The 24,505-nt window shown below is 37.8% G+C and overlaps 2 protein-coding genes and 1 long non-coding RNA gene across 3 annotated transcripts in view; 2 read left to right on the forward strand and 1 right to left on the reverse strand.

Annotated features, from left to right (window-relative positions):
- The window catches only part of LOC309486870 (uncharacterized protein), a gene marked incomplete at its 3' end in the record, with an annotated part of 250,462 nt that overhangs the window by 11,284 nt on the left and 214,673 nt on the right, over positions 1-24,505 (reverse strand). The window lies entirely within an intron of this gene.
- LOC309486856 lies at positions 8,617-10,651 on the forward strand. Its single transcript, XR_014201704.1, has 4 exons — positions 8,617-8,960; positions 9,272-9,328; positions 9,824-9,896; positions 9,975-10,651. It is a non-coding gene; the product is annotated as an uncharacterized lncRNA (long non-coding RNA).
- prkg1a (protein kinase cGMP-dependent 1a) overlaps positions 19,528-24,505 on the forward strand; it is a 103,899-nt gene continuing 98,921 nt past the window's right edge. The window contains exon 1 of the mRNA XM_082154471.1: positions 19,528-20,042. Within this exon, the coding sequence (XP_082010597.1) occupies positions 19,789-20,042 (254 nt within the window). The 5' untranslated portion in view covers positions 19,528-19,788. The remainder of the gene's footprint in view (positions 20,043-24,505) is intronic.

A 24,505-nucleotide genomic window follows, 5' to 3' on the forward strand; every position in this document is an offset into this window, starting at 1 on the left:
GAACCAGATCCCGTTAGATTGACGTGACAGTTCATTTAGAATGAATTTCATTAGGACTGTCACTGTGCTGAATGGTCTCACAGTTAAACACTTACAATTACAGTCTTAACATTTTCGAAACTGTAAGTGCAGTTGTCACAACTGTTTGCTGGAACATCAGAACTCTATTGCATGTCTGCAACATGTAGTAACTCACCCAAAACATTTATTTCATGCTTCAAAACCGAGTTATTGTGTCAGTCATTGTGTGAGCAACACTGTTCAAAATGGTTAATGTTTTTTCAACATGGAAATATTAGTTATATACAAATTTCACAGTTTTTCCTACTTTTTTGTTGACACTGGCTGCTTTCTATAGTATAGGCTACAATAATGTATGTGTATCACACTGAGCTTACATATTTCAACAGTAGGTTAACATTTAATGGGAAGTCAATACTGTAGTACACAAAAAATAGCATTTTTGTTTTTACAGTACATTTATTTTTGTAGAAATTTGTTACATGTCAACTACAAATTCACAGTTGCTTTTTCATTTTTAGATAGGCTCTTATGTCTTCCACTAACACCACCACGCATTCTTTCATATCTTCATATTGCTCTTCCACGACAAGCAACTGTGAATTTTCAGTTGACATGTAACACATTTCTACAAAAATATATGCATATTCTGCTGTATAGCTGCTACTGTTTAGGGTTGTGAAGTTCCTCCATGTTCAAGAATGGTAGTGATTGTGCTGGGAAAACTCCATAAGTTTCCAAACTTGAGATTGTGATTCCTATTTCACTAGAACCGGAACCAAATTAGAACCAAATTAGCCATTTGCCAACTTAGAAGACAAACATCCCCTGTCACATATTTATGGAATATACACGAATGTCTGACAGATTTTGATCACTGAATGGATCATTTTGCATGTGATGGCTCACATGATGAAAGAATCTTCAGGGGTACACTGATCAATTTTTCACTGAGAATCATCTCATCAGTTTTGACCAACAATATGTGCATTTAGTTATTGTGCAAATAGTAGAAGTAGACAATTGCACTTACACATGCAATCAATAAGAAATTCAAATCTGTTGTGAACAAAAAACTGATTGTTCAGACATCTGAACTTATTGTTTTGAGAGAGAAAAAAATCTCATTCGAGAATTGAGCCAAAGCGTTTGAGAAAAACTAAGATAAAATGATTGGATGTTAAATAATGTGAGTTGTTCCAAACTTCCTTCAGTTCGCCCTTCAAATCATGTGTTTTCTCATCAGAGGTGAGATAAAAGTGTGATCGGACATTGGAAGTGATTTGTTGCACGCACTACAACTTGTTTTTCAAGTTTATGTTTTCTGAGTGTGATATCACGTGCAGTTGTGTGTGTGTGTGTGTGTGTGTGTGTGTGTGTGTGTGTTGGAGCTGAATGGCCAGCCCTTATGGCCAGTGTGTTTCTCTGGCTGAGTGTTATTCTGTATTGTGGCTCGTTTCATCAGCCTGTTCTCCAATCTAGAACTCAGAGGATTTTCACGACCTCCTGAGATTTCATGAGACAGTCCATCACTTCAGTTATTTTACATTCTTTTACAATTACGTATAGCACATGGCTTAAAAATGATTTTCAATGATGAACCAGAAGAAAGTTTGTGGACACATTGTGGATAGTGTTTGGTTGATTTGTTAGTATTGTTTTACATAAGAAGTTAAGACAAAATTGTCAAGTCAAGTGCTTACAGATTGTGTCAAAGCATCTTTACAGTGATTCAATGTAAAGTGGCTTTAAAAAGAATAAAAAGTGTCATTGTTCAGCTGAAGTCAGTTCAGTGTTGATTCAGTTCCATTATAAAGATCATCAATTATTAAATTAGTTCAATTCGGCTGTAAAGCAGCTCTGCAGAAAACAGTGATGTCATCGTCCAGCTCAGTCAGTTCTCATACAACAGCGTCAGTACAGTCAGATCAATAATATTGTTGAATATTAAGTGTCCCCAACTAAGCAAGCCTGAGGCGACAGTGGCAAGGAACCCAAACTCCATCAGGTGACAGAATGGAGAAAAAAACGTTGGAGAAACAAGGCTCAGTCGAACAAACGAACGAATGAACATGGTGTGGTTTAATTCTAGGCTGCATCACAAGTCAGAAAACAGATTGTGGATTGATATCATTCAAAATATTTCATCCAGTTCCTTCTGCTTGACGATCCAGTATGGAGACAAAGCTGGTTATAGGTCCGTGCAGAGGTCTTGTGTGGTTCTCATGGTCTTTGCTGAGGATCTGTGTCGATGAGCCCTTCGCAGGAGATAGTCTAGTTGACACGGTCTCTGCTGACATTCAGGGTCGTGTTGTAGTCGTGTCTAGGTGCTACGTGTCTTCATCTGATCTGGATAAGAACCGGATCCGGCTTACTACGGTAACCTCGGGATAAGGATGAGACAGACAGACTAAAATTAGCGTAGATGCCATTCTTCTTACAATGTAACTAGTACATTGGATGTTTGTGGGAAGTGCTCCTGGTTCCGGTTGACCTACTTTATGCAGCCTAACAATCATTTAACAGATTTTAATTAATAGAAATGTGATAGTGTGTTATGTGTATGCCAGGTTAAAGAGATGTGTTTTCAGTCTGACAGAGTGTATAAGCCTCCCGAACAACCTTTTCCTAAATAGGAAAAGGATCTACCGGATGCAGTTGATTTTGATTGTGATACTCCTAAAGTTTTCTCATAAAAGTGGAGAGATGCTCAACAAAACCTTCTAATGCAAATTTGAATGTTTATGTTAATAATAACTATTTATGGTCCTGAGTGTTGATTGGTCAATAGGTGTTGTGTTCTATCAGAAGATCAAGGTTTGGCTTGTTAGCTGGTAGATAACTGTAGATAAGCTAGCCTATATGTTTTTAAAAGAAGTCTCTGATGCTCAAAAATACAGTAAAAACAATAATATTGTGAAATATTATTACAATTTATAATAGCTGTTTTTCATTTGAATGTATTTTAAAATGTAAATTATTCATGCGATGACAAAGCTGAATGCTGTCATTACTTCAGTCTTCAGTATCACAGGATCCTTCAGAAATCATTCTTTTAAATGTAAACAATTTTAAAATAGAAAAAAAAGTTATTTTGTAATAATATTTCACAGTATTACTGTTTTAATGTATTTTGACCAAATAAATGCATCCTTTTAAAACTGTAAAGTTTTCAAACAAGTCGATCAAATATAGTCAGATCACATGAAAAATATCAGTCACATGACTGGCAGCTGAACTCTACTGAGATGAATGAGGATACTAAAAGATAACTCTCTCTCCCTCTCTCTCTCTCTCTCTCTCTCTCTCTCTCTCTCTCTCTCTCTCTCTCTCTCTGGGTATATTAATTGGATGCTATAATGAATGGTGAAAGTGTTAGAAACTGTTTGACAACAGTCATTATTTTTGCAGTTTTGTTTATAGTGGTGACAAATGATACAGTTTAAGAACTAGTCTATTCTGTTGAGAGTGTGTATATAGTGAATACTGTGAGCAGTGTGTGAGAGAGATGGTGCGGTGGGAGATTTACAGTGTGCTCTATTTTGGGGCAGCTGGGAAAACAGTGAAGTGTTTTGGTCAAGGAATAGCTTGTGAGTTTATGCCAAGGGCTTCTCTAGTCACCCTGTTCCTCTCCCATTGTTTCCTGGAATGCTGGGATACATGTGGCCTAATGAGGGGCAGTTCAGTCATGCACAACAATCTGAAGCAACGCCTTCCGATAGCTATTTCCCTAAAGTGTGAGTTCTGAGTGTGCAGTACCTTCCATTTGTGGCCATCTTTAAACACAAGGAGGACTACTTGTGGAGGCTCTTACACAAACATGTGCAGACTAGAGAAGATGAGACCCAGACTCTTTTTGTTTTGTCTGAAGAGATCTTCGTACATTAAATCACGCTTTTATTTTGGTCTTCTGTCCTGGGGCAATGTTTACTCTCGTGTCTGACTCGCACATCTAGTGTTCTTGTTTCTCAATGTGAACAAATGCACAGTCTGCCACAGCGGGGTACAATAAGTAAGAGGACCTTACTAAAATTCTCCCTCTACGTGTGTGTTTCTCTTCTGATTTTAGCTTCTGTCTTCCTTTTCATTCTGTTTTTACTCACCTCAATAAAAACTTAAGCTGGGTGTTTTTTATTGTTGCTTTTCAGATTGTATGATGTGACCACAGTGGCATCTTGGGTAAAAGCCAAGGCAGACTGTGCTACATCAACTGTCTTTTGTCAGAATTTGCGATTATTCATTTTAGTTAGACATTTAAAGTTCTGCCATCCTAAAATACATGAAAAATTGAAATGATCCAGAACAAATGCACTATACAGTAAGTCTATAGGGGAATTGCACTGGAATAAATGTTGAATAAAGATGTGATGTATCTATAAAGAACTGTATAAATGGAGCAAAATCTATGCTGGTAATGCATAACCAGTGTATGAGTTTATCTGGCCTTTAAGCGCGAAAAGGGCAAATAAAAGGTAATTGTTTTGTAAAGAAGAATTTATGGATTATTAGCAAGGCCTAATGTTGAGAATATTATTCAGGCCAACGATTCAGAGCTTATGAAGTCTATCATGGCTGGGCAAAAGAGGTTGCAGTCTCAAACTTGAGGTCATTTTGATTTGCTTGATCATAATGTAAAAGTAATGCTAAATAAGATAAACGTATACAAGGTTTACAAGTTATTGGTTTAGAAAAATTGGTTCACGTTAGCAAATACCGTATATTATTAGATGTCTGTTGTAGGAGCAAGCCCGTGACCCAAAATATCTGATGCTATCAGAGTTTTGTTGCAGGCTAAGATTCATCATATAAATGCAATTATTCGGCGTTGGTGAACATGGCACACTAAAGAGTGCTGATTCTGCCCCTACGATGAAAGAAACGCTCTAGGATCCTTCACATTGATGAGGCCTCTTTGTCTTGAAATCTCATGAATTGCCTTTCCTTAAATTAACTTTGTATGAGATTAACTGATCCTGCACAAGATATCTCTGTAGTAAATTATTCTTCCTCGTGTGCCCCGATGCTGTGCTGATGCTTCTCTGAACGAACCCTGATTGAAAATCTCTTACTTTTGGGAATCACACTGAGAGTCAGTGTGCTTGATTGGGCCCGTGTCGTGTTACGCAACACGACACTGCTTGATGTGGCAACTGAGAGAGAATGGAAGGCAAAAGAGCTGCACGTGTTTGTTTGAATAATGGTACGTAGTGTATAAACCTCTTTTAATATTCAATCTTTCATTTGTAATTAACAGGAAAAGGGTAAATATATTACATTTTGCAGAAAATATAACATGTGCTTGTCCATGTAACACTGGGTGGTTGCTTACAGGTCGAAGTCAAAAGAGTTCATCAACAAGAAATATATAGTATTCCAATTTCTAGGATATTACTTGAGTCCCCCAGTGTAAGTCCGAGAGATTTGAATGCCCATTTTAAAGGGATAGTTCACCTAAAAAAGAAAATTCTGTCATAATTTACTCACCCTCAAGTTGTTCCAAAGCTGTATTAATTTTTTTTCTCTTGCTGAACATAAAAGAAGATATTTTGAAGAATAACCAAACAGTTGATGGGCCTCATTGACCTCCTTATTATGGGGGGGAAATACTATGGAAGTCAATGTGGCCCATCAACTGTTTGGTTACAGACATTCTTCAAAATATCTTCGTTTGTGTTCAACAGAGGAAAGAAATGTATACAGGTTTGAAACAACTTGAGGGTGAATAAATGATGACATCATTAACATTTTTGGGTGAACTATCCCTTTAGTGGCTATGTGAGACACGTTACTATACATGTCTAGTACCACTAACAAGGGTTTCACAGTGTTCCTATAAAGGCAGAATAAGGGAAGGAAAGATTTATGGAAATGTTTGGAAATGATTTTATCTGTGTTTATTTGATTGATAGAGCAATCTGTTCGGCAATGCGTTGCATTATCTACAGGATTACAATGAGATTGACATGTTTTCATGGACTGAATTGTGTATTACACTCCAGATGAACCACAAAATGAACTATATCTTATAGTCAGGTATATTTTGCAGCACTTTAACGACTGGTCCTTTTAAAAAAAAAATTATAATCATAGTCCTTCTGCCCTGCAAGTGTAACGGACATAGGCCAGTAAGAGCTAGCGACTGATGCTAGCTGCTGCTGTCTTTAGCATCCTTGTTAGCGCACCCGCCTCCCACGCCAGAGATCCCAGTTCGAATCCCACTCGGAGCGGGTCGAGTAGGATGGGTTACATGTGGTGACGTCACATGGATGGGAGTGAGGTTTAGGGGGTGAGTGTAACGGACGTAAGAGCTGTGTGTGTAAACCTCACTCCCCTGACCTCAAGAGATGCGTTAGCGGCTGTGGTCTTTAGCGTCCTTGTCCACACCGGAGATCCCGGTTTGAATCTCACTCGAAGCGATCGAGTGGGACCGGTTACACAAAAATTGGATGCAATTGCAAAGTTCTGCCAGCAGGGTCTCCACTGAGTGATTTTGATCCATTTCATGCATTGTATGGATTTTGTTATTGTGGTGTCCTGCAGTGTGTCATGCTACACTTCATCCAGAACTTTTATTTAATAATTATTTATAAATAATCATGAATGCAGTTTCTGACCTCATATTAATTGAGAGGTCTTTTAAATAGACCATTTAAATTAACTGCAAAACAGCCAGAAGGACCATTTATCGGTGCATGTTATTCTACAGAAAATTATTTTTGTTTTCTTCATTTAATTATAAATATAAAATAACTTGCTTGCTCTGAAACAACTTTCCTTTTTAGTGACTGTCAACAAGCCCTCAGAGAATAAAATCAAGATCATCCCATCCTAGAATACCCTGACAACTAAATACACTTTCATATACATAAAGTTCAACAATGAATAAATTCACAAACTGGTCAGATTAATCCATTAATTTCAGTACATCAACTTTTTGTCCTTCTTTCATGGTTTCTGCATAATTTCTTTAATCTCTCCCTAGTCATCTGTGTTTTCCCCTGTCTATTTCTCTCAGCATGTTCAACAGGTGTTGAGCGTCTGGAATGTGTTACCGGAAGCTGCAGTAGATCTTGAGGCTGTACTAGATCAAGCTCAGCAGTGGTCAGAGGTCAGAGGGCCCTCCTGAGCACTAAAACACCTAAGGCACAGCTCTTCTGCGTTTACTCAGGGGTCAGCGTTGCAGTGAACAGCAGACCAGCAGGACTCAATTCCATTGGAAATTCCACCATACCATTTCCTTCACATGACATAACAGAGCTATACTGGGCATGTTGGAACTGTTTGGAAATAAGGTAGGTTTGTTGTCATGTGGCCTTGATTTGCATAGGTGATGTTGTTTGTGAGTCAAAGTTTAAGCCTTGTTTTAACACGACAATGATTTATGGAAGCCCCTATAGCAGTCTACATCTATCTTTAGGAAGCTGGAAATTTACAAGGACAATTTTGTGTGAGGGATTCAGTATTTTGGTGGGACAGCTGAGCACTGCTGACTTACTGCTCACACGCTTGCTCTCCATAATACCACAGTGTCAAGCCTGACATACCTGCCTGAGGTCTACACACACTCATGTTTACTTGGCTATTTAAATGAATACATACCATTGACTTATATATGGGCCATTCTACAGAATTGGTGCAAACTGCAGTCCGGCAACCAAAAAACTTTTGAACTAGGCTCAAAAGTATCTTAAATTGTCACTACCGAAACAATCAATACCGAAACATGTGGTGAAGTTTCGGTTGTGACATCTAGTTTTTTTTTTTTTTTGTGTTATTTGATAAAATGTATTTTTTGTGTGTGTACAACTGTTCAAAACTGTGCTAGGTAACCATGTGCTGGTTATCATCTTTGAACTATACACTGTAAAAACTAAAGGAGCCTCAAATATCCTGTCGGATACTCAAGGAACTTCAAAATGTAATTTAAGTGCCTCAAAGCTCTTTCTCCTATAGTAGGGTTACTGGAGGAGCATTGACATTCTTTGAGGTTCTTGCTGGAACTTATGGGATCCTTTAAGCACTTTGTATTTAGTTCAGAGGTTCTGGAGTCACCTTTTCATTACCATGAGACCTCGAAGTGCTTTGGGGGAAAATAGAGGAACTTGAATGCGATAAAAGGGTTATTGGAAGATCTTTTAACATTTAAGTGGTTCCTGGAAGATCTCTTATGTTAAAGCCAGCATCTGGAGGAACCCAATGGTTCTGTGAGGCCAGAATGAGAATATTATTATCCTATTATTATTATAGGCTACTTAAGTTTGATTCAGTATAGCCTACATACCCAGGTGAAAAAAGACGTACTATTAAAAATGTACTTGAGTGTGTTTTTAGTAGGCCTACAATACAAATATACTTTAATGCATTTTTAATACATTTAACAGTAGCCTGCGTCTTTTTCACCTGGATAGCTTACATTTATTTAGTATCTATAGGCCTATTTTGTTGATTAATTTAAACCTTAAACAACAACACTAAATTATAATAATATTAATAAGAAGAATTCATTCATTATTATTGAATAAATAATAGTAATAAAATAATAATTTTTACCTACTTCTTCATAAATTATTATTTGAAGAGGAAGAACTAGGAGGAGAAAAGTTTTATTCTGTCACGAAACTGCTGCTATTCCTCTGCTGTCGTCGCTTCAGTGATCCTCGCGCTGCTCGCGCGCAACAAAGCTCAGCTGATCGACGTCATCGGGTAACGGCTCCGTCCTCTCATCAAAGCTTCCGCCGTTTGATCGGCTCTCCGTTACAAGGTTTGTAAACTCGCCAAATAAATATAAATACAGAGTCTACTCACTATATATTCAAACACACATATATATAAACTAAATTGATTATACATTACTACTTTTTTACAGTGTTTACCACTCGTTTATTGCACAGTATCTGGTATGAAGGTTTTAGCCGCGATGCTAACTACGTTGATCTAACGTAAGTTAATGAACAAATGGACATTATTGACTTATTGTCTTAGATTGATTTAGTCATTCAATTCAACATATTCTGTAAAACTGTGTCTTCAAATTGCTGAGATAGCCTAACTAATGTAGCTGATTCCTGCTGTCGTCATTGGCGTTTGTTATGAATAACAAAAGCAGGTTAATATAGTTTGGTCTGTTTTTGTTTAGCCTAACTTTACTTACTAAAGGTGCCCTCTTTCTCTCAAATACCATTTTAAAGCCATTTACTGGTCAATAAATATTATGTTGTGAATAATCAGCTTTGTTCTTTTGTTTCCCCAGAACAACCAGTACATTTCTAAAATAATCTGAACATTTCAGAGGCAACATTGAATTACAGTAAGTTACCTATACACCACATGCAAGTACTTTATTACTATGAACTTTCTCTGTGTGAAATTGTATTGTTTGACTGTGTACTTTTTTAATAAGTTATTCTCTGAAAATCTTCCCTCATGCTCTCAAATCTCATTCATGTTACTCAGAAAAATAATATCACAGGTTCGGAGCTAATAATGCTATGCATTTTTTATAGGCTATACCTTAATCATATGCATTTGAATATAAGACATTTGAACCCTGAATTATAACTTAAAGTTTAGTCTTTTTCGACAAAAAAAAGGAAAAAGCTATTATATGACTTCAGAAGACTTACAACACAACCCATAACACATGAGTTGTGAACTCATTGACTATTTTTAGGATCTTTTCTGGGAAATTTTTGGAGCTTAACTATTTTTTACATAAATTGTTGCATTGAATTGAACTAGACAAGTGTACATAAAAATAGTTTGAATGAATTACAAAAAAAATGTATGCTTGTGTTTCATGCAGTGATATTGAATGGTGACGGGTTGCATTATGCCTGAGATCTGCTTTCGGGTTCCACAGACAGAAAGTCAAACAGGTTTGGAACGTCACAAGGCTGAGGAAATTATTTAATAACTTTAATAACCTTACTAACAGTAAATTTTGTATTTTGCAGGGATCTCGGTAAGCTGAAATACAAGTTTGATCAAGAATAAAAATCCTCCTGTAGACCTGAAAATCACTGAAGTGCCTGGACCATCCACCAGAAAAGAGGAAAAGCAAACAGAAAATGAAGCTGATGCACCTTTTCACTTTTCTAACTCGTTAAGTACCTCACGTGTCCCTTGTGAAGATTTTATAATTGATTGCATTTTATGTTGCAGCGAGTAAAGGTGCATCACATTTGTGAATTTCGTGAAATTACACAGGCAAAAAGACAAAATTGCTGATCGTGTGGATTCTTATTGAAATGACTGAATTCACCAGTGAACATTCACAGAACAACAGATCATTTTACTGCACCTTAAAGGGGGTCGCACACCGGACGCGCAGCTCGGCGGCGCGCCACGCAGCGCCACGTCTTTTAAATTCGAACTCACTATTCTCTATGAGAGTACACACACCGGCGGCGCCTTTCGGCGTCTGTCCGCGGCGGCTCAGGACCGTGTTCAAAATCCTGCCGCGCCACAGAGCGCCATTTACTTAGTTTTATATTAAATTTACATGTGTGTGTCTCAAATCGTAGTTAATGTATATACGGACTTCACCCTGTGCTGCAATATACATTTAGTTTTATATTTATTTACAGAAATCAGAAAATTGCTGATGTTATCGGATTTTCAGGTGACAGTTGTCCAGACGTGGCGCGGCGCGGCGCTGAGCTGCGCGTCCGGTGTGCGGCCGCCTTAACTCTGTTCAAATGGAAAATGTTTTCTGCTTGTTGTGACATAAGGAATACTGTTTCCGGGTCGAAGCCTCTACTTCTACTTTCTCTATCTTGTTTCTAGATATTGAGAATACTCAACAACCATTTACGGGAACTGTTGATTCAAGTCACACTTAAGCTTTTCAAAAGGCATAGTGTACATTTCAGTCTCCAGTCTCACGGCATCCCAGACTTCAACATTTTATGATTCAAAATAGCTGAATAACTAACCATCTGAGATTTCGGAATAGAGATAAAGGTTAGGATCCTAATTTTCAGGAATATTACAGCACAATGAGTGTATATTAGCACTGTTTGTTGTTTGTTTTTGACATCTGATAGAGCTTTTGGACTTGGAAACAGTGACGTCAGACTTAACAAGCGGATTGAAACACATGTTTTAAAATTAAGTGAAGATGGACATTTTTAATTAGTCAAAATTGTAATTTTTTACATTGATTTATTACATGGAACATGTGTTTTCCATGCATTTTGTTGAGATGTCTTTTCTTGTGTAGCCTATTGTATACACATGGTTGATTATTCATGTTACTTATGTATTATACAATTTTTTGTGTGTGTATTCATTGATATTAATCTATTACTAGCTTTTTTTTTCAAGTGCATGGAAGTGTATGTATTAAAATGGATCTAAAATATGTAATAAACAATTCTTATTTTGTATTTGGTTCAGTTTGTTTATTATAATAGAAGTTAATGGTGGTAACCATAGTAACAACATGAAATTAATTTAATACAAATAAAATAAAATTGAAATTTGGTTCCTGGAGGCACCCACAGTGGTTCCACGCAGTGCCTTATATAAGAGTTCCTCAGGAAACCTGTGTGGTTCCTCAGAGAACCGCCCCTTTTTAAAGGGTGCCTAGAGGATCTACAGACGGTTCCGCCGGTGTGGCAAAGTGAAGAACCTCAAAAGGTTCCTCCAGGCACCTTTTATTTTTACAGTGTAGGCTCAAAAGTATCTTAAATTGTCACTACCGAAACAGTCACTACCGAAACAGTCATGACCGAAACATGGCCATCATTTTTTTGGTAGTGACAAAAGGGAACACATAATCATTTCTTTGGGGGAAATAAACACATTTTTTGTACAGTTTTGTACATCATTAGTCATTAACATCTTAGTATGTTTTAGAAGTTTTTTAGTATGCAAGTTCAAATTCTGTAATGTGATGTGGAAAACATTACCAAAACCAAAACATTACTGTCACTAACAGAAAATGTGCCGTCACGACCGAATGTTTTGCCTAAAATAAAGTATACTGAATTATCAACTTATGTTCTTATAGTGTTTGGTTCAATGTATATTCAAACTAATGAATCCTTAACTTTGAAATCAGTATGATTAACTTAATGCCTTTTACAGAGAAAGATTGGGTTCAAAATATAACAAATCTTATAAATTATACTTGAAATATTGTTAAAATTGTAATTGTTATTGATTTACCAGTGAAAACTTTTTTTTTAAATAGCAAAAAAATATATTTACAAGGCAGATGTAAACAAAATATGAATAGGTCAATATAAGCCTTCTTATTAAATTGTTTATTATTGTGTTTCGGTAGTGACAGATTTGGGGAGAGGAAAAATATTCCAAAACATTCTGAAAATACAATAAGATAATTAACTACACAATTACTAGAAATGTGTACCTTGGATATTATACAATTTGCATACATACAATATTTGTGGAAAAAGACACATTTTTTTCAAGACGTTTCCAACTCTGACTTTGAACCAATTCTGTAGAATGGCCAATATATAGGGTGAATTCAGGTTGATTGGGACACTTCTCCAATTAATCTCAATGGCAAAAAGTGTCCAATCACCCTGAATTCACCCCTATTCACTCCTATCACAGAAAAGAATATACTGATGCAAGAATTTCCAGAAAAACATGCTGGTACAAGTCGAGTCCAGCTGAAATGTACCCAAGAGCCCTATCCGTTTGAGAACTCACACTGTGGAGGGACACTGTTCAGAACATAAACGCTTAAGAAAATAACATCTGATTCCTAAACTTGAACTTGCCTCCTCTAGGAATATATGATAAAAACAAATCTGAGTTAAACAGAATGTTTCGACACTGCTGGCCTCAGCCTTTACATTGATTTACTGCAGATGATAATACCACAAAAAGTAATGAAGAATCAGCAAAGTTTATCTTTAGCTTCCTCACAAAATTTTTTTTTTCTAGTTCTTTCACAGTTTTTGTTCAATGACTTGAAGAAATGTACAGTATTTTTATTATACCAGACTGACTTAAAAAAAAAAAAAAAACTTCCACTCAAGTCTTGTTTGGTGACTGTTTAGACACTTCCCACAGTTTGCAAAAACAACCAAAAATCATGTTTACCGTGTAAGTCTATGGCGCAATTGCCCTGAAATAAATAAAAGGGGCATGATGTAACTATCCTTAACTTATGAACCAAAATACACTTACAGGACTTGTGCTGGTAATGCACATACGTGTATCTGCCCTTTAGGCACTAAAACGATCACTTTAAAGTTCAAATAACAAATTTTTACAGAAAAATGTATATAGCAAAGATATAAAAAAAATACAAGCTACACATTTTTGCTTTGTTGTGACTTCCATTGCAAGTGCATTAACTTGCAAACCCATTTGTTTTTACAAACTTAGGTACTTCACTAGTTCACACTTATATTATCAGATATAGTATAAAATATGCGTATGCTGTCCGATGAGAGGACTCCGAGCTTGGAATTTGGCCTGAACCCAGAGCACTCCCCCCTATATCCCTGGGTGGGATAGGAATAATTGAGAGTGAGGAGTTGGGTGGAGGAGGGATGCTGGAAAACTGTCATGAAACAGAGTTAAGTCGGCTATAAATAAGCCTCCTCTTGCGCTGATTGGGTAGATTATCTGAATGTTCTCCTCTTGAACTTTGTTAATATAACATCATGAGTTCAAATTATTTTCTGTGTTAATCATGTGTTGAATTGAATAACAAAGTGTGTCATGCACATCTATCTCTCATTGCAGCACATCATGCTAATCTGGGCAACTGCAGAACATTGAACTGATACAGTACCTGCAACATCTACAACTTGAGATAGATGTACATGAACAAAAAAGAAACATACAAAGGATAAAGCATATTATTAGCATTTTAGCAAATTAGCATATTATCCCAAACATTTGATTTCTAACACGCCAAAAGCTCTAAACGTTTGAAAAATGTGCATTAACTAGCATTAGTTATAATCTAGAGAGTGCTTCCTTTAATCTACACAAAAATGAGTAGAGTTCGTGATAAAAACCAGGCCTTATCCATTCCAGTGCCTGTGCAGGATGTGCTCGGTAAGTATTGAGCCTTTCTTAACTTCCACATGTTTTTCCGCTCCTGAAAAATACACAGCAGCTTATGTTCTCTGACAGCTTCCCTGTCTCTGTCTGCTAACTAGACATCTGCATGCTGACCTTTCTCCAACGATTCATTTCCCACTTGAGTGACAGACACACACCAACACCCCCCCACGTCTGGTTTACTATCTTTGTGGGGACTATCCATACAGTAGACGTAATGGTTTTTATACTGTACAAACTGTATATGCTATCCCCTTACACTAACCCTACCCCTAAACCTAACCATCACATACAATTTTCTGCATTTTTACATTTTCAAAAAACTCATTCCGTATGATTTATAAGCTTGTTTCCTCATAGGGACCTCAATTTAGGTCCCCATAGTGACACGAGTCCCCATGAGTCAGTATGCATTCAGGTTGAAGTCCCCACCGGGTTAGAAAAACATGTAAGTACACACACACACACACACACACACACAGACATTCACCACCGTAAACACCGGAGCGCCCACACACAGGAAGGGGCAGCGATGTAGACAGATATTCTGTTTTTCCACTGCAGCTACAATTAGATCAGGTTATCTGAGGAAGGGTTGTGACTGTGTTCTTGCTATGCTGCTCTGTCGCTGAGGTAGGGGGATCTGTTTGCTGTCTTTATGTTCCTGCCAGGAAGAGGGTCCCACCGCTGTGTTATAGTGCACAGCCGCACCATTTAAGGTCTGTTATGCTCCAGTCACACACCATCCCTCTGCACCACATACTTCATACACTGGCCTTTAGAGCACAAATAAAATACCAATGTTGACACAGCCACATGGTACATGTCTATCTATCTGGATCCGATAAAGTGACCCAGTCTAGTGAGAAGACATCAGGATTAAACCGGGCATGACCTGAGATGACAAAGGAGCACCAGCATAGACTGTCTGGCTACCATCCGAGAAGCTTTTTGCTCAACTCTTGAGGAACAGTTTAAGAATGAACGGCCATGTTTGACACAGGGAAATAACTCCAAAGCTGAGACCCATAAATTCCACCAGATGTGGGCAGTCTGGAAGAGGAGCGCTGACGGTCCGACATTGCAGAAGATATTTTGGCAATGTCTCTGCATGCTGATGATCATGACAACACTGAGAGCAAATTAATGAGTCGGATATAGTGAGTGAGTCGGTCAAAGATCTGGTTGTTTACATTAAATACGGTGTACAAACTGTTCTCCTAAAAGGCACAAACTAAAAGTGGGGGAATAGCTTGATACTTAAAGTTATAAACAGCTCTTTAAATGGAAGTGCATGAAATGAAAACAGTTCTCAGAGAGAGAGAAGAGATAATCAGCCATTTGAATTGTCCATTGGATGGCGTCCTATTGTCAACTATTTTCCTTAGAAGAATAAGGTCTAATAAGATGCCTCTACAAGACACCCGAGTAAGTGAAAATATCCCCCCTCCCCTTCCCCCTTTGAGAACGGTAAAATCCTCTAAAAATATAACATGCCTAAGCTGAGGGGAGACAACAGCAAGAGAAACAGAGAGGATAAATCGACAGAGAGAGATGAAAGCAGGAGTCAGTTCAGTTTATATCAACCTGAATCTCCTCATTTAGAGAATGTGAGCACAGACCGTGTGAACTGACAGTCGATAAAATATAAGCAGACAGAGAGACAGTAATTAGCATGAGCACGACTCTCTCTCGTGGGCTCTGAGCTGACTTCTACGTTGTGACATTTCTCAAGCCTTGTTTTGTAATGATGCATCTGGAAACTGCTGAGAGGGGCAACCCTATGAGCTCAGACAATTGACTCCTCAGTTTAGAAACAGAAATGTTTACATATTTAAATCAGCACTGGAAACTGATATAATCAATCTATTTTTACATTCTCTGAAGAAAATGTGAATATTGCTTTATTGCCTTCTTGATGCGGGAGTGTTTGCTAATCCATTGCCATGTGTTCTGAATGGTTTTCATGGGGTTTCTATGGTAGTTGCTAGGCTGTTGGCCAAGGTCTCATCTACATTCACACAGTTAGTGTCAATGAGTGACAACTGTATTTACTAACAGCTGACTCATAAATTGCCCTGCACATACTACAGCAGACAGGAATGCACTGGCCTGTATGGACAGATAACTGAAGTCAATCCGCTTTTATAGCCTTGAATCTATCTTTCTATCGTTCTACAGTATCTGTCTGCCTGCCTGTTTAAAACTGTCCATCCATCCATGGGATTTTACCAAGTAAGACATGCTCCTGGGTCAACATATTTTGTTATGTCCTATCCATATACCCCTAAACCCAACCTTACCCATAAATTATCCGTAAAATCAGAGGGCGATGATAAGTGAATAACACCATGTAGAAGCACCTAACCCTGGTTGTAAATCTAAACTTGACATAAACTTTAAACTTGTCCCTCAAATCTGATTGGTTGATTGGAAAGTTGTTCCAGGCTCAACAAAGATGTTGATCCAGGAACATGTTAGGCTACTTGGTGAAATCATGTTTAGCCCATCCATCCATCCATCCATCCATCCATCCATCCATCCATCCATCCATCCATCCATCCATCCAGCTGCATGAATCTAGGTATCATTCAAGTCTGTAGCATGTCTGTACCATATGAATAATAATAATAATAATAATAATAATAATGTTGCATGACTTAGCAAGCATCACCAATAATAAATGATCACTGATCCCTTGATCAAGTCTGCCGTATTGACCTTACTGACTTCCTGTATCCCAGATTGCAGGGCATAGCAGCAGAACTGATCAATGACTGACAGAACGTCCTCTGATCCTGGTGCTCAGAGACATCCGATTGGGTTTCACTGAGAGAGTTGGAGAGAGAGACTGTATAACAGGAATGGGATGAGTAATGTCTGCGCCAGCACCACCCCACCCCAGCCTGTAATCCAATCAGTCCCTCAGGTGCACAGCAGTCCTGTGCTAATCACTGTGTCATCATTCGCACAGCAGGACAGCCAGAGAATTAGCTCCTATCACATCCCTGTGATCACACCAAAGACAACGTATTTTGAATCCTGCTCACGTAAAAAAGATAAACTATCATAAAACAATACAAATATATAACTGATAAAAATACATACATATCTGCATATGGTGCATATGGTAAATGCACAGCCATGCAAATGTTTTCTTATTATGATCCCACTTTGATGTTCTAACAGGCTACAAACAATAAGCCAATATAGGCTCTGTTTTATAGATTTACCATGTATAGTAAAAAAGCATTAATCAGGAGGTAAAGCACTGTTATAGGGATAGTTCATCCAAAAATGTAAAATTTGTTATCATTTACTTACCCACTGAGCACAAAAGAAGATATTTTGAAGAATGGGTAACCAAACAGTTGATGGGGCCTCATTTACTTCCATAGACTGTTTTCTAGTCAATGTGACTAGTCAACTGTTTGGTTACCAATTCTTCAAAATATCTTCTTTTGTGCTCGTAAAAAAAAAAAAAAAAAAAAAAAAAAAAAAATCATAGCGTTTTGGAACAACTTGAGGGTGAGTAAATGATGAAAGATTTTTTTGGGTGAACTATCCCTGTAACATACAGCTTTGTGTGGCTTATTGTTTTATTGGCTGTTAACATGACTTTATAGCATTAAAGGTATAGCGGAGGATGTTTTACTTCCTGGTGGGTAACCTATACTATTGGTCCTCCTAATTGTCAATCATTCTGGTGAATCAATCAAACTTTTCAAAAAGTGGAGAGGGCGGGTCTTATCTAAAATTTGGAAAGATCCTCCGCTATACCTTTAATAGTGTGCATTTTTCAGTGCTTACATAACAAAACGAAATCAAAATTTAGAGTCTGAACTGGGGTTTTTATAATAGGTGTGTACTGTGCTGTTTTTTTATGATTAAAAATATATTATTAAAATAGGTTTTCGGAGCATGCCTTTCAAAGAAAAACTATATATTTTTTGTCTCTCTTTTCTCTTGTTCTCTCTCTATCCCTGCATTTGAATTACAGCCCCTCTCTCATGAATGTGAAGAGGGATGATGCTTTCATATCATGGCTGGATGGTCATGAATGCACAATAGTCTACTCTGTATGTGCCTCAGAGTGGTCATAGAAAGAAATAATGCTGCCATTGCCATAATACCAAATATAGGCAAATTATTCAGCCAATCAATGCAAAACAGAGTTTTTCTTTTTAGATGTAATCATTTTAGATCAAAGATGCCTAAATATTACAGCATGTAGGCTAATTCAAGTGTCAGGTTTCACGAGATTACGTCACCCATTCATCACATGACGTGGATGATGAGCCGCATTGATTCTGGGGGCTGCCAGAGCCGAAATTGTTTTTATCTTTTTTTTTTACAGTCTATGGTTTGCACGTGTGGATAAAACACAACATTAATTTCATTATTAGGGTCTTTTATTTATTTATTTATTTTTAAATAACTATTAGGCCTATATTACAGGTAACCTATAATTATTTGATCTTAACTAATATGTGATATCATATCAGTCTTAAAACACCGCATTACATGCCTTCTTCACTTGGCATTACGATGGGAAGTCTAGGCTAATTCATTTCAGCTAATCGGTTCGTTTAGACTCGTTTAAACTTTAGAGGTTCAATAATAAAAAAAAACGATTCAGCATTTATTTAATCATCACGTCGTCCTGTGACATTCCGGCGAGGCATTTAATACTTTAAAACCACAAAAAGATTTGCTTTTTAAAAACAATTAAGATGTATTTTTACTGTTATTTATTGTGTCCTAGTTCAGTTTGTTGCTGCCATGATTCACTTAATAAAATATTGGCTATAAAATAGACTATAAAATAGCCTTTGAATTAAAAAAAAAAAAAATCTCCTGGATGAAAATATTTTATGCTATATTTTAAAACAACTTTTTTCCGTATGTGTGTTGAATAGACTAAGTTATTCTGTAACATTTATTTTATTTATTAAAGTAGGCGTAACTAACTTTCCGCCCCGCCCTCGGTCAAATCCTTGGTAGCCTACAATCCAAATCGGTTCACACATCGGTTTTGGGTCCATAACGAATCGGGCTTGTTAGAAAAAGAAGTTTCGTTTCTCAGTTCAGTGAGTCGATAACTGCTTGGGCCGATTCAACTGTAATTAAAAAGATGTTCAACCGTTTCATTCAAGAGATCCAAATCATGTTTAACCGTTTGATAAGATCCGACTCTTCTGAAGAATGATTCATTCACAAATCGGACACGGCAACTTGTCCGACTTGTCATATCGATCAGTTCGCGACTAGTGTCTGACCTTACAGTTCACATATTGAGCATTGGGACTCCAGTGTAAGCGCATTTACACCGGCTCTGTGCTTTAAAATGTCCGTGTAATCGCACCATATCGTGGTTTATATAGAATACAGTTTCTGATGCGGCTTCTTTCCTCCCCACTTTAGCCCCCCAAGCACAAAAGTGAAACTCCGCCTATGCCTAGAAGACCCAGTGGATGAGGAGACAGTCTGTACCCGGTACTATGGTGTGTGTTTTTGGACGGGGATGTTTGGGACACAAGTAACCGTCAGCGGGACCGACGCCGATTCCCGTTTCCAACTGTAAACACGTGGATAGATCAGCTGTTTTACACTGGAGCTTCACAACCAGAGCTTCTCTGGGCGCGTGATACAGTTTGAGAGCGCGCCTGGTTGATTTCAAGGGGATTAAAGTTTTTTTTTTACTACCTCAGAATGAGTGACCTAGAGGAAGACTTTGCCAAGATTTTAATGCTCAAGGAGGAGAGGATACGAGATTTGGAAAGGCGCTTGTTGGAGCGAGAAGAGGAAATCCACGAGCTGAAGAGAAAGCTGCACAAATGTCAGTCTGTTTTACCGAGCGCGCAGATCGGACCGCGAACGCACCGCGCGCAGGGAATATCAGCAGAACCGCAAACGCACCAGGATTTATCAAACCAAAGCTTTAGGAGAGTTGCCAAATCGGACAGGTGAGATGATTTCACACATGCAACTAATGCTTGATGGTTTTACACATGGTTTGGGTCATGACTTTTAATAGTTAACACTTTGTTGGCATTATTTGATTTGATTCCATCAGTGCATCATTAAGAAGAGTATTTGAGGTTGAGGATTCAGGACATGAATGAAGAAAGTCATGATGACAGAGCATCTTTGTGAAGCTTTAGAGAGATAGAGAGGAGGTGGGGAGATAGAGTGTATCATTGATCTAAACCATCATCATCATCATCAGATCCCAGAGGGCTCTGAGCACAGGAAGCTTCGTGCATTATCAGCTTTTAGGGTTTGAACGTGTAGCGCCCAAGAGCCTGTCTGAGGATATTTAATACGCCATTAGAAAGTGCTTTGTTTGACCATATGCTTCCCCTCCCATCAGCCCTATCCATCTGATTCTTTGAGCATCTTTGTGTAAGATTTAGCCGAACTTTCTAAGGATGGCAACATATTATTCAGAAGTTTAGGACTTTGTGACTTAGTGCTTTTGGCTTTTCATGATTTGATTTTATAAATTAAAATTACAATATTTTAAATGATCTCAAATATGCTTACAACTAACTTCTTTTTTTTTCCTTTTTTTTTTTTGCTTAATCTTGAATGCATAGTATTTGTATATACTTATCCAGTGAATTTGCATGAGTCAAATCCCACCCCAGATTTGGAAGTCCGTAAGCTTTCCAAGTTAAAAATACTTTGGGTTGAATCAGCTCAAAAGACCGTTTGGAAAACGCATCAGCATCACCTCACATTTGATTTGCATGCAGCGAAGCCCACAAGAGGGCAGAAGCTCTTCTGTTGTTGTTTTCCCCCTTCACTTTAAGGGCCATCACATCACTAATAACCTATGATAATAACAAACCTAATAGTTTTTATAATTGCATTTTTGGAATACGTAGAGCAATGTGCATTTATGTGTTTGTGACCGTGTGAAGTTACTATGAAGACAGATGCGCTGGCCTAATCACTTCTACCTTAATGATTTCATAATGGAAGAAGCAGAGGGATAAAAGCTGTTTGTAGCTTAATGAGCACTGAGACCATATGCTGATAAACAAACTTTGCCTTATGATGCATCATCTGACCCTCGATTTTTAATTAATGATGGAAATTACAATACTACTTTTAGCAACTTGTCAGTAATAGAGATGTGCTCTAATACAGTCCCTTATGGTCCACAATACTGTATGTTATCAATATAAGAAAAACAGCATAACAATTTATAGTTAACACAGACAATTAACAGTTACAGTTAATGACATTTCTCTGAATTGAAATTATGCTTAATGTGTATTTTCAGAGCAGAATTCAGTGTTATTTATAGTGTTAAAGGGCCCCTATTATGCTATTTTAAAGGTAGGGTAGGCAATTTTTTTCATAATCACTTTTTCTGTTTTACTGGTTGAAACTTCACATCCTGATAGCAATCAATAAAAGAAGTGGTCTAAATATTTAAACATGTACATATTTCTTCTGTGGAAGACTCAGGACCAAAACATTTTTCGTCCAATCTTTGCATTCGGCCCAGTGTCCTACCTGCCTTTCAACATATGTATTTCCATACCTCCGCGCACCTGCTCGCACAGACATCAAACATCATCAGTGCGCTCCGTAATGCTATGCAGAGTTGTAGACACAGTCACTGAGCGCCGCAAACAAACAGCAGCCCCCTTTTACAGTTCATCCTGAACCAAAACAACGAGCGTATGCAGTGTTCACGCCATGTTGTAACTGTAATTAGAAGATAGCAACCCGTGACGTTCTACCTGGAGCTGTTCATGTCCTCAGACTCAGATTTATGCGTTTCTATGTCAACTTAATCAACAGCTCAATGAAACTGCATCAGTCAGGTGGTACAAGAGCTGTGTAAGTTGTTTAGATTAATTATTATAGTAGTGTTATGTGCTTTAAAGGAACACTATGCAGGATTTGTACCTTAATATAACAGCTTCGAAATCATTTCGATGGTAAACGAACTCGTAGTAGGGCGAATCATCCCGATAGCAAAGCGGAGCGGGGCAGGGCAGGGCAGGGCAGGGCGGGGCAGGGCGGGGCGGGGCGGGGCGGGGCGGGGCGGGGCGGGGCGGGATAAACCAGCAATGCAAGTTTGAGAGGTGGCGTCCTGACAAACCTCGCGAGAATCACGACTTGCTTTACGGCACGACGTCACATACATCAACAACATATGAAGCAGTCTCTATGGAAGACACTAGATCATTCATGCATTTCAGACGTGAATCATGGCAGTGTCGACGAAGAAAACGAAGAAAGCGCGGTCAGAAGAGTCAAGGAAAAGAAAACGACGGCTCTGCGTTAGTGCTATTTACGACAGTAACGTTAAATACAAGTACTCCACAGCGACTCTAGGGGTCGCTGTTTGAGAAAAATGGAAACTGGATAGTGTGCCTTTTAAAACATGAGGTAATTTCACGCCGTTTGAAGAAGGTTTGTCTTTGAAGAGCGCTCTGAAGGGAGGATGGGATCTCATGCTTTCAAAGCTAGCTTGTTATTGCTAGCCTACCTGAAATTGCCTACCCAACCTTTAAAAGTTCCTAATTTTGTTTTAAAGGTCTCCTACAATAGGTTTACATGCATCCAAGGTCAAAAACACTTTAATTTTCTCATAACCATCTCATTTCTCATATACACATCACCTCATTTCTCAAAGAGTCTGAAAATGGTTAATTCAAAGATTCATTCTCTCTAAACCCCTACTTTCCGCGAGCCTACTCTGCTCTGATTGGTCAGAAGTTTAATTCAGTCTATTGTGATTGGTCTTCCGCTTAAAGCGTGTCGAAAAACAAAACGCCTATTACCATATCTGAATTTCAGCTCCGGGAGCTTCCTCAGCACTTGATACTCAGTGATACAAACAGTAACAATGCCATCGGTTCTTCTGCATCAATTCCAGCACGAGTCCTCAACCTTTTGAAGTGCATGTAAAGTGGATTTGCAGCACTGAAACGTTTTCTTGACTAATGTCGACAACACAAACTCTTCCAGTCTAAGCTACAACTAGTGTATCCTAGTTTAAGCTACAACTAGTGTAACTAGAGGACGGGGCAAAGTAGAAGTTGTTCGCAAGTAGCCAATTAAAACCATAGGCTGGCATTATGCAAATTTGTAACAGGAAGTCAGACTGGAATTGCTGACAACTCGTTTCAGCAGTTCAGAATCGATTCTTTCTTTTAGGAGACAATAACTTTAGGCTATTTGACATGGACTTTTATCTTTAAAACGTTGCAGACCTTTTTCATTCACCAACAGCTATATTACACGAAAGGTAATATTTTAAAGTAATTGTTTTGAAATTGGACATCATTTTACCATTTCACTTTAATATCTTGATATCTACTTAAAATTTTGACAAAACTTGGTAAGACATATTTTCTTGCAGTCCATATAAGTATATATATATATATATATATATATATAATACATTTGAAAAAATGTTACGTTTCATAAAACAATGTTTAGTTCAGTACATTTGTTTTACAGTAAACTTAAGGAGTTGTCAAGACTTTGTCTCCTCAAGATTTGAGCTGGAATTATCGTTAATAGTGAGATCTTGGTGTCATCTAAAAAAAATAGCTGGTGCACTTGTAAGGGTCCCAAAGAGACAAAATGGCGGCAGATGTGAATCTGTGGCAGAAAAGAGCAGCCACACTAGTCATGTTACAACAGATCCTCTTTCCATCGATCCACAAAGGAAGAACCCTGCAGGAAGAGTTTATTAAGGTGAAATTTAAAGCCTGTTTTTCTGGGAGAGGTCCTTTCAAGGGCAGTGACAGTGAGAAAGAGATGAAGGGACAAAAATGAGTGGCAGAAAGAAGTATTCCTCATTTGTTATTTATTTTTAGATATTCTTTAGATTTAATTGTTCTTTGTGTGCTATTTTTGACTACAATAACTATCCAAAGAATGGTAGACATCTGGGTGCTGTTGTGGGCCCTTGGGATCTTTTGTCAAGCGGTTTCAGTTTCAGATACCAAAGATGAGGGCTTGTTTCACACATATTCGTCTGCTCACACTGCCTTTGTGTCTCTTTAAAGGGATAATTCACCCAAAAATGAAAATTCTGTCAACATTACTCACTCTCAAGTTTTTTCAAACCTGTATGAATTTCTTTCTTCTGTTGAACACAAAAGAAGATATTTTGAAGAAGTAACCAAACAGTTGATGGGCCCCATTGACTTTAAAAAAAAAATTTTTTTTACCCATACTATGGAAGTAAATGGGATCCATCAACTGTTTGGTTACCCATATTACACAAAATATAATATTTTGTGTTCAACACAAGAAAGAAATTAGCATACAGGTTTGGATACAACTTGAGAGTGAGTAAATGATGACATCATTTTTGGGTGAACTATCCCTTTAAGTTCTATCCGCAACATTTTTAATGTACTCTGCTGTTTTGTTCATGTGTGAATATATA

Source organism: Leuciscus leuciscus (genome assembly GCF_965113295.1).
Source record: "Leuciscus leuciscus genome assembly, chromosome: 22".
NCBI lineage: Eukaryota > Metazoa > Chordata > Actinopteri > Cypriniformes > Leuciscidae > Leuciscus > Leuciscus leuciscus.